The 16,410-nt window shown below is 47.6% G+C and overlaps 1 protein-coding gene and 1 pseudogene across 1 annotated transcript; one reads left to right on the top strand and one right to left on the bottom strand.

Moving 5' to 3' along the window:
- Window positions 1-2,494: 2,494 nt before the first annotated feature.
- On the top strand, window positions 2,495-6,337 carry LOC150043761 (cell adhesion molecule CEACAM21-like). Its single transcript, XM_090322894.1, has 3 exons — window positions 2,495-2,710; window positions 3,420-3,779; window positions 6,031-6,337. The coding sequence occupies exons 1-3, from the start codon at window positions 2,647-2,649 to the stop codon at window positions 6,318-6,320; spliced, it is 714 nt and encodes a 237-aa protein (XP_090179020.1). The 5' UTR covers window positions 2,495-2,646; the 3' UTR covers window positions 6,321-6,337.
- Window positions 6,338-8,458: 2,121 nt separating this feature from the next.
- LOC150043762 (serine/threonine-protein kinase 31 pseudogene) lies at window positions 8,459-9,196 on the bottom strand (annotated as a pseudogene).
- Window positions 9,197-16,410: the final 7,214 nt, after the last annotated feature.

The following is a 16,410-nucleotide window of genomic DNA, read 5'->3' on the forward strand; positions in this document are numbered from 1 at the left end:
GGGCCTTCAGCGGCATTTAGGGAAGCCACTTTCGCCTCCACCTCGCCCGAAGAAGAAACCTCTACGCCTCCTGTTGACATAGAAAATTGTGGATTGAAAGGAGGAGGAAAATATGGAGGGGATTCAAGGAGAAGGGGTCTGTATTATTGGCCAGGACTGGGTGAAAAGGAGCTGAGGGCTTGGGTCGAGAGACATCAGCCTGGCGCAGGGCCAAGATGTCGCTTGTCGAGAGAAGAAAGGGGGATAACCAGGCAGGGGGATTTTCTACCAAATCCTGCCAAACAAGATTATAAGGAATCTGATCAAAGCAGCCAGACTGTTCTGGTATCTTCTCTCTTACCTTCCGAATTGTGGAGAGGCTAAAAGTGCCCTCTGGGGGCCATCCAACATCAAAGGTCAGCCATTTCGAATTACAAAGAGTAATTTGTTTTTACTCAAATCAAAACCTGTGCTTCTAACATCCTTAAAATTCATTATTAGAAGAGCAAGCGGAGTAGTACCCATCTCAGAGAAAGATATCCAAATCAAAAAAACAAACAAAAATACAAAAAAACAAACAACAAAAGCAACATATGCGCGCTTAAACCAATAACCAGAAGGGAATTGTTAACCAGAGGGGTGATCACAACACGATCGTCCTAACAGCAGTTCCCCAATATAGCCTGAATGGGAGTATCAAACAGAGGGATGGTCACAGCGTGACTGTCCTAACAATAGCTCCTCAATACAGCCTGGATGGAACTATCAGACAGAGGGATGGTCGCAGCTCGGCCGTCCTAACCATAGTTCCCGGAAAGGGCACAAGGGACGTCTCCCACTGGCCCCGTCAACAATCCTATAGCACGTCTGTCAGGATTCTTCGTTGATCCAGATACAGAACCTATAGGCAACCCAGATGAACAGATTATCAGATAAAACATAATACACAGAGACAAACGAAGCCAGCCTACTTACCGCGGTTTTCCACGACCCCTTGACTAGGCGTCTGAGTGGACTTGGGGGTTCCCGGCCAACGCACCAAATGTTGTACCCGAATTCCTAGACCCCCAAAAAGACCACCAGAGGCCACAGTCAAAGCTAAAGAGCAGGGGTCGTTTTATTTACGAGTCTAGACTCGGGCCTCCACGTACCAGCAGCCGGCAACGCTGAAAAGGCCCTGAGCAAGAACTTTACACTGCTTTTATAGGGAAAGTACAATTACCTGATTGGCTATTTGACTCAAACCACTGGTCGAATCGGAGCTCAGGTGTCTAACCACTGAGCACCAAGCTGTTACCACCTGGGGTTCAAGTACACGGGCCCTAAACAAGGGAGGGAGGAGGTCATTCCCAGAACATGGAACAATCTTGGCACAACAACCTGTCATTATAATTATACGGAAGTTTTTTTTTTGGACACTGGGCCTGGGCACTGTCCCTGAGCTGTTCAGATCCTCAGATCTCAGCCTCCTGAAAAGCTGGGGTTACAGGCGTGAGCCACTGCGTCAGGCTTTATATGTAAGTTCTACCCCTGCAACCTGCACTTTCCTCACTGGCCACCAAGGGGCGTGTCACACGTCAACCCCATTCCTGGTCCCTCCTCAGGCTTGGGGCCCCCTCAGCAGGGCCCCCCAGTCCAACACAGCCTCACCCCACATGCCACTGCTTCTCCAGACTCTGTCCACCCGGGAGGCGCCTGTCCCCTTGGTCTGCCCTTCCCTGGGGAATGACTTCAAGTCTCAGTCAAAGGGACCTTGCCCAGGGGAATGCTTCCACGGCACAGGCCCCTCCGCCCTTGCCCCCTCCCATCCCCATAACCTTCTTGGGCGTTATTCACCCATCTTTACCTTGCTTTGGAGTCAGCGGACTGAAACCTAGCACAAAGAAGAAGAGAGACCTGGGGGGAGGGAGATAGGGGCCAGATCGTGGCCTAGTGGTAGAGTGCTTGCCTAGCATGCATGAAGCCCTGGGTTCCATTTCTTGGTACCATATATACACACAGAAAAAGGTGGAAGTGGTGCTGTGGATCAAGTGTTAGAGCGCTAGCCTTGAGAAAGCCCCAGGACAGTGCCTGGCCCTGAGTTCAAGCCCCAGGACTGGCAAAACAAAAACAAACCCCCCCCCACCACCACCACCACACACACAATAGAGCCTGGGCATTGGTGACTCCTCACGGCTCTCATCTTAGCTACTCAGGAGCCTGAGGTCTGAGAGTCCAGGTTTGAAGCTAGCCTGGACAGGAAAGTCCGTGAGGCTCTATATCTTCAATGAACCACCAAAAATGCTGCAAAGTGGAGCTGTGGTTCAAGTGGTAGAGCTAAAAAGTTCAGGGACAGTGCTCAAACCTTGAGTTCAAGCTCCAGGACTAATGCAAAAAGAAACAGGAAGAGGAGAGGAGAAGGAGGAAGAGAAGGAGGGGAGGGGGAGGAGGAGGAGGAGGAGAAAGAAGGCAGGACTGAAAGAAGAGGGGGCAGAGCAGTATCCTGGCACAGACCCTGCGGGCACACGACCGGGAGAAGGACTCCTGTCCTGAGAGGAAGAGGAGACTGGCTAAGAGAGAGGAGACGAGGGACAGCAGACCCCCCAACACCCAGGCAGCCCTACGTGGGATTTGTGCTGGAACTGTGCTCATCCCCACAGAGGAAAGGAAGAGAAGGCGGCGGGGACCATGGAGCTTCCTGCAGCCCTTCTCCATGGAGGTGGCGGGCGCTGGCCGAGATTCCTGCTCACAGGTAGGGCACAGCCCCCCTGGGATGGGGCAGGGGGAGCAGGGCACTGCCAGGGCACCTGGGATTCTCATCTGGTTGGGGAGGAGTGAGGCCCCAGAGCGTGACAGACTGGAATTAGTAGGAGGCAAAATGAATCAGGAGAAGAAAAACTCAGTTGTTCTGGTTCCAAATTCATCACCATCAGCTGCTGTGTTTTAAAATCAGATATAACACCCATGTCCCCCCCCCCCGCCCCCAGAGTCTGGATCCCCCAAACACCCAGATCTCCAAAGAACAACCAAGCCGATCATGAAACGTGTTCTGAGTCCCCAACTTCAGAAATGGCCACATAAACCCTGTAGCCACGCAGGGTCCTGGGAATACAAGTTCATTCATGGGGGCAGGGGTGGGGGACGGGGAGCCTGTTCCAGGCCTGGGGGCCACCACAGAGACTCCCCAGAGCACCCTGAGGATATCAGAGGGTGGAGAGGGCAGCGAGGAGTGTGCCGTGAAGCTTCCTGGGAAGAGTATGGCACACGGGTCAGGGGCAGAGAAGGAGTGCTACTGACCCAGCCAAGTCACACACACAAAGGTTCACATGTCGTGTCTGTCCCACTGTCTGTCTGTCATGCTAGGGATGAAGGCACCGTCTCAGAACTCGAGGTTCCATCTTCCATCCAATAATCAATGGATCTCTCGCCCCTTCTCTCTCTTTCTCTCTCCATCCTCCTAGCTTCCATTTTGTTCTTCTGGAGCCTGCCATCTTTAGCCCAGATCAGCATCGAGTTTGTGCCCCTCAATGCTGTTCAAGGGGCAAACGTCCTTCTCCGCGTCCACAATGTGCCCAGGAATCTTCAAGGCTACACCTGGTACAAAGGACACAGAGCTCAGGACAACCGTCAGATCCTCATCTTTGTGATCGACCACCACAGGGTCGTGCCAGGGCCCGACTACAGCGGTCGGGAGAGAATCTTCTACAACGGGTCACTGCTTCTGCGGCAAGTCAGCCCAAAGGACGAAGGCTATTACACCCTACGGATCCTCACGAGGGATCTCCGGACCCAGGGAGCATCCGGACAGCTCCGTGTATTCCGTGAGTGACGGATCACTCCACGGCCTCCGGTCACGGGAGTCCCCGGGGCTCATGGAGGGATGGAAACTAGCCAGGGTGGAACCTCGTGCTGCAGTCTTCTCTTTCGATATTGTTTTGGTTCTTAGGGAGCACTGGTATCCCATATGGAATTTTAAGCTGTCTTTTTTTCTTTCTTTTTTTTGTTTTGGTCAGTCGTGGGGCTTGAACTCTGGACCTGGACACTGTCACTGAGCTCTTCGGCTCAACGCTAGTGCTCTACCCCTTGAGCCACAGTGCTACTTCCAGTTTCTGGTGGTTTATTGGAGATAAGAGTCTCAGGGACTTTAGTACCCAGGCTGGCTTTGAACCTTGATCCTCAGATCTCAGCCTCCTGAGTAGCTAGGATGACAGGTTGCCCAGCCAGGGTATATTTTTTTTTCTGTATCTGAGGTTTGAAGCAGAAAGCCTTGACTATGTAGATTGCTTTGGTCAGTAATGATCTCCTAGCAAATTCATCTTTCAGCCCAGGCACATGAGTTGTCTTTATATTCATTTATGTCTTTCCCTCCCTCCCTCCCTCCCCCTGTCTCTGTCTTTCTGTCTCTGTCTGTGCCTGGCTTTCTCTCTCTCTCTCTCTTTCTTTCTCTGCCAGTCCTGGGGCTTGAACTCAGGACTTAGGTATTCTCTCTGAGCCTCTTGGCTCAAGGCAAGTGCCCCACCACTTGCCACAGCCATACTTCTGGCTTTATTGGGAGTTTATTGGGGAGAAGAGTATCACGGACTTTCCTGCCCAGAGCTCAGCCTTCCGAGTATTTAGGGTGACAGATATGAGCCACCTGTGCCCGGCAGCTTCCACTTCTTCCATGAATGCTTCAGCGTTTTTAGGCTGTTGATATTTTCCTCCTGGGTGAAATCCAGGACTTAAGGTGGTATTCTTAGCCAGGTGCTGGTAGCTTACACCTGTAATCCTACTCAAGAGACTGAGATCTGAGAATCATGGTTCGAAGGCAGCCCATGTAAGGAAATCCATGCGATTCTTATCTCCAGTAAACCACCAGGAAACTAGAAATAGAGCTGTGGCTCAAAGTGGTAGAGTACTAGCTAACCTTAAGTGAACAAGCTCAGGACAGTGGCCAGGCCCTGAGTTCAAGCCTCATGAACGACCTCACCCCCCAACCCCCCCAAAAGATATTTTTTGATGCTATTATAATTGGAATAATTTTCTTCATTCCAGGTTCATTGATAAATGTATAGAACGCTGCTTCTTTGCCACTTTAACTGGTTTCCTTCCTGTCTTCCTTTTTTTGGTCCAGTTGCCCTAACTAGGACTAGATTTATTCTGAATGAAAGTGACTGAAGTAGCATTCTGGCTTGTTCCCAGTTGTAAACTAAAAGCCTTTGTGTTTCTCAGTGGAGAATTAAGTTACCTGTGAACTTTTCTTCTTGTGACCTTTTTGTGTGGAGGGAATTTCCCTGTATTCCTGAGTGTCTTTTTTTTCCCTTTTTAAATGTGAAACTGTGACAACTTCCTTGCAAGAGTTTCCTTCCAAGTCCCAATCATTCACCAGCCAGGAAGTCTTTAGCCTGGAATCCCTTTGGCTACTGAGGTCATGAGAGTCTGGGCTGCCTTTGTCTCCTCATAAATAACAAAGAGTGAATGTCCTCTGTTGATTTTAGTTTATGGATATATTCCCTGCCCCAGAGATACACAGAACTGCCAAGCTGGCTCTCCTTAGCACTCACAGAAGGTCATGGAAGAAACAAATCCTGATATCTGACGAATTGCTCGCAGAAGTTTGCCAAGCGAGGTGGCTCACGCCTATAATCCTAGCTACTCAGGAGGCTGAAATCTGAGGATCAAGGTTCAAAGCTATCCCAGGCACAGAAGGACCTGAGACTCTTATCTCCAATTAACCTCCAGAAAACAGGAAGTGGGGCTTGGCTCAAGGGTAGGATGGTAGCCTTGAGCTTAAAGAGCTCAGGGACAACGCCCGGGCCGAGTTCAAAGTCCTATGACCCACAAAAAGGAGTCATAGAAGTTTCAGAAAGAGGCTCACACAGACGTTTAGAGGACAAAAATTCCATTTGATGAGCAAGCTGCTGGGCAGTGGGGGATCTGAGGGGACTATGGATATGCAGAGGGTCAGGTGAAGGTAGATCTGGGGTCACAGGCCCCCCCACCTGAACACATCCACTTAGTCCTGGTGGAGTGTGAGCGCTATCTCTGGGTCACCTCGCTCAGCCAGTGGTTTCCTTTTTATTTCGTCCACAGAGCGGGTGGCACGGCCCTCCATCCAGGCCAGCAACACCACGGTCACTGAACAAGGATCCGTGGTCCTGACCTGCCGCCCCAGTGACCCCGGACTCTCCATCCAGTGGACTGTCAATAACCAGAGCGTGCTGCTGACCGAGAGGACCACGCTGGCTCCAGACAACAGCACCCTCAAGGTTGACCCCATCCACAAGGAGGACGCTGGCGAGTATCGGTGTGTGGTCTCCAACCCTGCCTCCAGCAGCCAGAGTGACCCCCTGCTCCTGACCGTGACCCCGAGTGACCCTTAGCTCCTTCAGTGAATTAAACCCAGCATCAAGTGTCCTTATATCTGAACTCTGTGTGTGTGTGCCAGTGTGTGCCAGTCCTGGGACTTGAACCAGGGCCCGGGTGCTATCCTTTTGTATTTTCTTGTCCATGGGCTTTTCTCTAAGGCTAGAGCTCTATCACTTGAGCCACAGCACCACTTCTGGCTTTGTTTGTTCTTTTCAGTTTATTGCATGAAGGAGTTACACTCGTTCAAGTTAAAAGCAGACCCCAGATGGTCACATTACACAAGGGACATTGCAACAAGGGACAGAAGGGAACTTCTACTCATTGCAAGGAAATCCTCACTTAGGCTTCAGTGAGCCACAAGTCCTTCAAACCCACGGACCTTCAGCTAATCATCTTCAGCCAGTCCCGAGGTTGGGAGGAGTCCTTGATTGGGGTTTACACAGCCTTTTTTTTTTTTGCCAGTCCTGGGCTTGAGTTCAGGGCCTGAGCACTGTCCTTGGACTTTCTCAAGGCTAGAGCTCTACCACTTGAGCCTCAGCACTACTTTCAAGTTTTTGTATGTATGTGGTACCAAGGAATCGAACCCGGGTCTTCGCCCATGCTAGGCAAGCACTTTAACCACTAGGCCAAACTCCCGGCCCTACACAGCCTTTTTAAAGGCAAAAATGACACCCATCAGGTGGTTGAGTGAGATAAGATTTAGGGAGCTTCCCAGGCTGGTGGAAACTGATGGAAAGTTCTCACAACAGCTGGGTCCCATTCATCTGTCAGAGAGTAGTTTTATGGTTTTTAGAAGTTACTGAGCGGGCAGGGGGTCTCTACATTCCCCCCTTCTGTTTGTTCCATAGGAGCCAACCCTGGCTCCTATTCTACTAGCTCTATGAAATCATTTTAGTCTTCTAGTTCCCATCTCCACCTCTGTAATCCTTCCCTAACCTTAGCCATTGTCTGTTATAAAAGCAGCACTCCTCACAGAGGGCGGCACAGAGGCCCTTCCGCTGTAAATCTAGCCCTCTCCTGTTTTGCATAACTACTTCAAATCTCCCTTGACAGGAGAACTCCACCCTATGTGCCCGGTGGAGTGGGCTGGGCAGACATAGAAGCGGTGAGCTCAGGTCCTATCCCAGGGATTCCAAAATTCTCCTGCCAGATCTGGTTCCAAGGGAGATGTGGATTGCCATGACCTAGCGCTAGGATTTGTCTTTTTTGTAAAACAATCCATTCCAGATCCTCCCTTATCCATAAACTATTCTTCTGTTTGCTCAATTCCTTTTCACAGGTTTTCATTACTAACCTTTTTCTCTCTTCTTTACTTTCCTATAGCCCTCATTCACATGTAGCACCTTTTACGTCTAAGCTGTTCAGCACTGGATGGAAAATTACCTTCACCTATCCAGAGTCACCAGAATGCCTGCAAAACCCTAGGGGACTTTGAACTTAGCACAGATAGAATGTCCCACCACTAAGGGTTTTGGGGGTTGTGGTGGAATCAGGCAGGACAGGATGTGTAGCAGCAGCCTCAGCTCTAAGCAGCTCCAATGGAATGTCACCCCTCCTGCTGGGTCGCCTGCAAATTTCTGCACAGACTGGTTAGAGAAGCTGGCCATAAGGCCTGACTGTGGTGAAGTCTCCCAATAATCTCCTAGTTGCTTTTACTCATTTTTGCAGGCTGGCACCTCGTTGGTTTTTAGGACAGTATAGGGTTGGGATTATCCTGTCTCACTTTCCAAAAATGACTCTGGTCCCTTCATCTAAGGGGGTTGATGGGTGAAGGTTCATCTTCTATAGCTTCTTCATGCTGACTCAGGGGCTTGTCTCCATACTTAGCTAGGGACCCTAAAAGCTTAGCCTATTTTACCAAGGCGCTCAGCTAGAGCTTCGAGCAAACATGGGGTTCAGGATTGTAAACTACCGACTATTACAGATGACTGACTAGTTCCTACCCAATAGACATGGACATTAGTAAGGCATGTTTACAAACTATTCTATGACCTACTGGCTCTTGATTAAGTTTGAATGGCCAAGCACAAGTGACTCTAGGATCTGACACCATCTCTGCCATCCAACCAGTGGCTTACTAAATCTGCATGCTTTATTGCTTCTGTCCCAGTGGTGTCTCATTCTGGTACCCACACGGGTCTTCCGAGTATCTCTATTCCACCTCTTTTTCTGGGTTTGGAATTGACTTCCCCTTGGGCACCAAGAAGCATTCAGCATTCAAAGCTGGTTCAGAAGTCATCGAACTTCTAAAGTTAGAGAAGGGATTTGACATTCCAAATGAAACTGATCCAGTTTGGGGATTCAGTTTGGGGATTCTATCTTCATTTGTTTCAAATTCCTGATTTTGAACAAAGCCATAATAAAAGGCAGCCATAAGCATATAAGTCTGAACTTGGGGAAGGAAGTTTTCCCATTTTCAATTTAGGTGACATCAAACTCAAGCCACCAACCATCATGTTCACTGAGGCTTGTTGACACACTGATTTGGTGAAGTCAAAATCCCCAACAGTTCCTTGTTCACGATTTAAAGCAAATGCATTGTTGAAAGCTTCTTCTGAAGTTAAAGGCCTACTGGCTTGAACTGCACTCAGATTGGCTTTAGGATAATAAGGAACCGTCACATAAGCCATTGGATCAGACTTACACACAGGAATATCAATGGCAGTAACCCAGACTCCTCTTTCGTTTCTCTGTAAGCTCTGTGATACGCGGCTGCTCTCTGAATCATCTTAACTTCTGTATCAACATCCACAGACTAGAACTTTACAAGAACTGGCTTCCCATTGACCTCAGAGCACACCACAGTGTGCTTGCTACAAAGTACCTTCATGGGCTCACCATCAAGAAGATCTCGTTCCAGGCTCGTAGTAAGAAGACCACCAGAGTCCATGTTCTCAGTTGAGCTTTCAAGCCTTTCAGCGTCTTCTTAATGGACACAAAGTGACCCATACTGGGTTATATAAATTCAACACTGTCCTTATACTTGGATTGTAGTGTGACAATGAGCCTTTCCTCTAAACAGATCTTCTTCAACTGTTCAGTTAGAGACAACTCCAGCTCTTTGCAAACACACGACTCAGTCTTTTCTGAGATGTCCAAAGAAATATCAAAAACCTTTAGAATGCTCTGGACCCACGCTACAAGATGCTGCAGGGAAGCTTCTGTTTCCTAACACTAGTGAACTCTTTTCCTTTACTTCCAGAGTCTGTTGCACTTCATTTCTTTCAGCAATCAAAATATTCCCTTCATCCTCTTTATAACAACTTTCTTCTGAGCCATTTTTCATTTTTAAGTTTTTCATTCTCTTCAATCGATTTCTGGTCCTGCTTAATTTTTTCCAGACTAACATTAGATCCCAAATTAAAGTTACCAACAGCCAAACTTTCCTTTGCAAATGTCACTTCACTTCCTGAATTACTTTCATCCTGCAAGTCAAGAGGCAGCCTCCCATTTAAATGCCCCTTTGTCCTGCTGAAGTTTGTCTGGTTGGATCGGTGCCCCCATAAGGGAATAGTGTTCTTGACATTCCTGAGAGTAAGATGCCTAGGGTCTGATTTCTTTTCCTCACAGACCTGAGAGCTGGAAGGAAGTTTGCATTTTTCTGCAAATCCTTTCTTAGCTACTTCTTCCCCAATATCCACACCACCATACTCAGCCTGAGCAATGACTCTTATTGCATCTTGATAGGTTGCTTTCACTAGCACTCTGCTGCCAAATTAGATACCACACTCTCACAGGGACTCTGCTTTGCCCCGGCTGGCTCAAAAACTGCAGCTTTCAGATCAATGAGTCCTTTATAAGGCCATGTTACTCCAATTAGAAGCAACAAGGTGGTCATCATAGAAATAGTCTCTAAGTATGATCTTACCTGGAATTTGGTAAGGGCCAAAATTACATCTAAATGAGGATTTGCTGTTCCATGGGCCAGCTGGAAATTACTATACAAGAGCAAGCTGAAATAGCAATTAAGCAATCATTTTGGTAGTCCTAATTTTAAACAAGCATTTAGGACAACTTCACTTTCAAATTTTGTTCAGAAACTCATTTCTAATGTTCTTTAAAACTTTTACTGATATTTGCTTAAACATTTAACACTTTAGCCTTTATCAGCATTTGAAAAACCCTTAAGGGCTCAAGGTATTCCCTTTTGCCTCCAGGACTTCTTTTAGATGAGGCATTTTTTTTTTCTGCAGTTTAGGTTACTGTCTAGAACTCCAACAATAGTTTAAACTCAAATAAGTTTTTCCTTAATGCAAGAGCTACAAACATCCATCAGTGCATCAAGAGTCCAGACTTAGTTCCCTTTTTTTTCTAAAATACATCCAATTGCAACCCAGTAGCACGAAACCAAATCATAAAGAGATAAACCTTTAAACATTTCTCTTAAAAACCCTTCAGATTTCCAGTGTCAGTCTGCAAGGAAAAAGGACGAAGATGGTCTACTCAGTCCATCTGAGCAGGTTTAGAGGAACAGTTGTTGTGCCACCTTATCTTCTTTCACCATGTGTGGACCCTCCCTTAGGGCGTTTTCCACCATGGGAACCCAGAGCTGCACCTTTGCGAGTCCACCTCTCACCCCCAAAGATGGTCAGTCACACAGGACTACCCCAAGTTTTCCCGTCCTTTCTCTTAGCATTAGATTAAAACAGGCAAAGTTTCTACCATTGATACACAATTTCACATTTAAATTCCTAAAACTTTAATAACTCATGGAAATAAATTCCAAATTCCCTAATGCTTCTGGGCTAAACAAGTAGAAAAATTCTATTAACCAGTTAGTTCCTCTTAAAATAATGTAATGAACATGGTCACTCACTCATATTCACACACACATTCATACTCAAAGATCTTAAAGCATGCAAAATTACTATCAGCTGTACATTTTCTGAAAGTTTGTGTCAAGAGAGCTTTGCCAATTTTACTCTTGCAGGTGAGAACCAGGTTCAAAACAAAACTTTTTACAAGGAAATTTCCAGTGTCACATCTAGCCCACCTTGAGCCTGACTCTAGTCATTTTCCCAATTTTGACTAGGCCATCTCACGTGACACTTTACAGGACCAAATTTAAACCTGGGAAACCAAGACTGATGCCTATGTCCTGCCATCAATTGTCTCCAGATTGTTACTTTAGCCAGGCTGTTAAGCTAGACTAGGCTTGCAGCTGCCTCGCTTGCCTCAATTGCAGCTGAGTGGGAGAAGCCATACCAGGCTGGAGACCTACCCCAGGGGCCTGAAGCTTTTCCAAATGTTTAAAATACACATCACAAAAGAGAAGCAGAGACCTTTAAGTAAGCCCAAATTTTGATGGCATGCCTAGCAGCAGTCACAGTGAGGAAGACACCTGGGGCCCTGAAAACTCTTGCGGGGCGCCTCTCTTGTGGAGATTCCATTCTCTGGCAGCTGGCTGGCCAAGGCCAGACTGCCTGCAAAACTGCTATCAGGGGGCAAGAGTTTTAGACTGAAGACAAACACACAACAGGTAACAACCAACAAATTCAAAGAGACAAAGTTCACAGAAATTTCCCGGGACCAAACGGCACCCCCTTACTCTCACTCGGGAGCTGCCCAGACACACTCGACTCAATGTGCCAAAGCAGATGGACACCTCTTTGGTGCCCCCAGACGGCTTGGAGTCCAAAGACCCTTTGCCCAAACGGATACCCTTCTGATGCCCCCAGATGGCTTGGCATCCAAAGACCCTTTGCTCAGAGTGGGGATCAGGGCGTCTCAGGTTCCCTCCAGGATCACTGTCCGGACACGTCTATCCCAATGAGAACCAGCAGATACAGATGCGACGGATCGACCGCTACAAAGTGGAAGTGAAAACAGCAACAACACAGACACAAACAGCAAGAGCTCTTACCGGTTTCTAAGCAACAAACCTTTGGGGCCTCAGAGGGTCCCAATAGGGTTCCAGGGGGATCCCGGATGAGCCCCCAAGTGTTGTGCCCAAAGAAGACCACCGAGATAGAGGCGTCCGAAATGCAAAAGCAAGGTTTATTACGGGATACAAGCCAGGCAGGGAACTCATCCGCAGGCACTCAGCAGCCAGGCTGGGAGGAGTCATCAATCAGGGTTTACACAGCCTTTTTAAAGGAAAAAATGACACCCGTCAGGTGGTCGAGTGAGATAAGATTTAGGGAGCTTCCCAGGCTGGGGGAAACTGACAGAAAGTTCTCACGCCAGCTGGGTCCCATTCAACTGTCGGAGAGTAGTTTTATGGTTTTCAGAAGTTACTGGGGGGTCTCTACACCATCACAGGCAGATTTCTTCTTAAGTGCCTTCACTAGTTTCTTTTGATCATCAGATCCCTTGGACAATGGTAAGGATCTTCCTGCTGTTTCTCTGTTGAATTCATAGATGAATCTAGGCCCTGCCAGCGGGAAGCAGCACAGTACCCTTACTTGCATCAGCGAAGGGGTTGAAAGAGCGGAGGTTCTGGATGGCAGACATATGATATAATTCCTTTTACTTGGTGGATGGAGTGTCGGGAAGGTGGGGGGGGGGCGTTCAAGGGGAAGGCAGCTGAATCCTCGGCGGTGGTGGCTCAGTGGCTGGGGCTTGGCTTTTTTTTTTCTATGTATGTGGCATTGAGGAGTCGAACCCAAGTCTTCATGCATGCTAGGCAAGCATTCTACCACTAGGCCAAGCTCCTGGCCCTGGAGTTTTGATACTTAGTTGGCAATAAGAGTCTTGCAGACTTTTCTTCCCTGGGGTCCTCAGATCTCAGCCTCTTGAGTGGCTAGGTTGGCAGATGGAGGCCACCAGCCACTGCCTATGGTCAAACTGTCACTAAATCAATAGCTGGGTTCAAGTTGCCATTGTTACTGGCTAATTGTCATCTTCCACACAGGCTCCTGCTTTAGTAAGTTCGAATCACCCGATGTCTACTGGGGGCGGTGGCGGGGGGAACTGTCCAAGCTGAGGGCATTGCTTGAAGAAGCCGGCTTCCACACAGGTCCAATGTGGAAGGCTCCAGGGCCACACAGGCAGCGGGGAGGTGACAAAGCCCTTAGAGACTCAGGCTCAAGGCTCAGTCCCCCCCAAGTGGCCTCACATAGGCAAAAGGAGGAGTATGAGCTCCCTCTAGTGGTGACATCCTGCCAAACACCCAAAAGGGCTGGGTGACACCCAAGCCTACCTTGCCTGGCTGGGTGGAGACTGTATCCTCCCTCCTCTGAGCTCAGAGTTGGCCTACAGCAGTAATCCACCTGTCCAGTCATTTCCTCCAGCTCCAGGCTCTCAGGTGAGCCAGGCCCCAGACCCCATGAGATAAGCCAGAATATAAATATATACTAAGACCCGTGCCTACGGCAGTTACCAAAAAGATTAAGGTGTAGAAATATAAATAATGCCATCGGCAAGACTTGGTCCAAAAATGTCTGTGGAGGCGTCAGCGTGGACGTTGTTGGCCCTGTCCTGAGGGTGAGTGCTTCAAGGCCCTCACTTCTTTTTCTTCTTTCATGTCCTGCAGTCCATTTAGATAAATGTTATTTTAGATGATCAGAGGCCTTTGTGTTCCTCCCCTAAGAATGTCCTCCTTTGGTCTCATTGTGTGTGAACGCCCAGAGTCCTGTATAATTAATCATGTCCCCGGGGTATTTTAGATCTAGCTTCTGTATACAAGAGAACACATGCACCATTTGTCTCTCTGAGCTTGGTTTATAACTCCCATAAAGTAATTTGTGCCAGGCTCATCCATTTCTCTGCAATGACATAATATTATTCTTTTTAATGGCTGTGTAAAATTCCACTCTTTATAGATAGGTACCACTTTTGTTGTTGTTGTTGTTGTTGCTAGTGAGGGAACTTGAACTCTGGCCTGGGCACCGTCCCTGAGCTCTTCAGCTCAAGACTAGTGCTCTACCACATTGAGCCACAACATCACTTCCGGTTTTCTGGTGGTTCATTGGAGATAAGAGTCTCACCGACTTTTGTGCCCGGGCTGGCTTTAAAACCGATCCTCAGATCTCAGCCTCCTGAGTAGATAGGGTTACAGGTGTGAGCCACCAGCACCCAGCAGGTACCACATTTTTGGATCCATTCACCTGTTGTAGGGCATCTGGGCTGTTTCTACAACTTGGTAAACAGGGTCCTCTGTTCTTTTGGACGTAGGGAAAATTAAATGATGATGACTGTATCCGCTTGAAGTCTCTGGAGGTGTCTCCAGACTGTTAACTTGCCCAGGAAGGAGAGAAACCCCTCCTAATTAGCAGTCATGAAAAACAGGGTTGGAAAGAATAGATGTATCAAGACAGCCAAAACTATCCTGAGAAAGAAGAGCATTATGGGAGGCTCACACTTCCTTATTTGAAAACGTATTACATTGCTCCAGTGGACAAAATCAGGCGCATAAGACCCACAGCCAGAACTGGGTGCCAGTAGCTCATGCCCTGTAATCCCAGCTACACAGGAGACTGAGATCTGAGGATCATAGTTTAAAGCCAGCCTGGGCACTAAAGTCTGTGAGACTCTTACCTCCAATTAACCATCAGGAAACTGGAAGTGGCGCTGTGACTCAAGTGGTAGAGTGCTAGCCTTGAGCTGAAGAGCTCAGAGAGAGACCCAAGCCTTGAGTTCAAACCCCACAACTGACCAAAAAAAAAAAAAGACCCACAGCGACCAAAAGATTCAAACTTGCCCAGCATGTACAAAGACCAGGGTTTGATTCTTCAGTACCACATACATAGAAAAAGCCAGAAATGGTTCTGTGGCTCGAGTGGTAGAGCTCTAGCCTTGACAAAAACCCAAGGTCAGCGCTCAGGCCCTGAGTCCAAGCACCAGAACTGGCAAAAAAAAAAGAAAAGAAAAGAAAAAGTAAGATTCAAACTGAGAGTCCCGAGACAAATCTTCATCATTTTAGTCATATAAATGTCAAAAATAACTTCGTAGGTGAAGAAGAAATCTTTAAAATAATGATACTGGGATAGCTAAATAACAAGCAAAACAATGAACTTTTAGAGACTGTATTCTCATTGTATTAGATTAAAAAAACATTAGCGGGCAAGGTGGCTCACGCCTGTAATCCTAGCTACTCAGGAGGCTGAGATCTAAGAACTGCAGTTCAAAGCCAGCCCAGGCACTACAAAATCTGTGAGACTCTTATTTCCAATTCATCACCAGAAAACCAGAAGTGGCACTGTGGCTCCAGGGGGAGGGTGGTAGCCTGGAGCTGAAGAGCTCAGGGACAGCGCCCAGGCCCAGAGTTGAAGTCCCACCACTGACAAAAAAAAAAAAAATCTGTTGAGCATCAATGGCCCACACCTTTCATCTTAGTTACTCAGGAGGCTGAGATCTGAGGATTACAGTTCAAAGCCAGCCTGGGCAGGAGTCTATGAGCCGCTTATATCACCATTAACCACCAAAAAGCCAGAAGTGGAACTTTAGCGCAAGTAAAAGCACTAGTTTTGAGCTCCAAAAATTCAATAACAGTGCCTAGACCCTGAATTCAAGACCCAAGACTAGAATATACATACAAAAAAAATCAAAACAAAGGGCTGGGATCATGGCCTAGTGGTTGAGTGCTTGCCTAGCATGCATGAAGCCCTGGGTTAGATTCCTCAGCGACACATAGAGAAAGCTGGAAGTGATACTGTAGCTCAAATAGGAGAGTGCTAGCCTGGAGCGAAAGAAGCTCAAGGACAGTGCCCAGGCCCTGAGTTCAAGTCCTGGACTGGCAAAAAAAAATCAAAACAAACAAATCTATACAAAACAGCTGATAGAACAAAACATAGGGCAAATCTTTTTCTTTTTCTTTTTTTGTCGGTGGGTCGTAAGGCTTGAATTCTGGGCCTGGGTGCTGTCCTTGAGCTCTTCAGCTCTAACACTTGAGCCACAGCACCACTGCAATTTTCTGATGGTTCATTGGAGATAAGAGTCTCCGGTCCTTTTGTGCCTGTGTTGACTTTGAACCTTGATCCTCAGATCTCAACCTCCTGAGTAGCTAGGATTACAGGCATGAGCCACCAGTACCTGGATTAGGGTAGATCTTCCTAACCTTCCCTTTTATTTGGCAATAGGTTCTTAGATATCATACAAAAGTAGGAACAGCAAAAAGTAACACTGATAAACTATACTTTTTTTTTTTTTGTAATACTAGGGGTT

Source organism: Megascapheus bottae, chromosome 31, assembly GCF_031878675.1.
Source record: "Megascapheus bottae isolate mThoBot1 chromosome 31, mThoBot2.hap1, whole genome shotgun sequence".
Taxonomy (NCBI): Eukaryota; Metazoa; Chordata; class Mammalia; order Rodentia; family Geomyidae; genus Megascapheus; species Megascapheus bottae.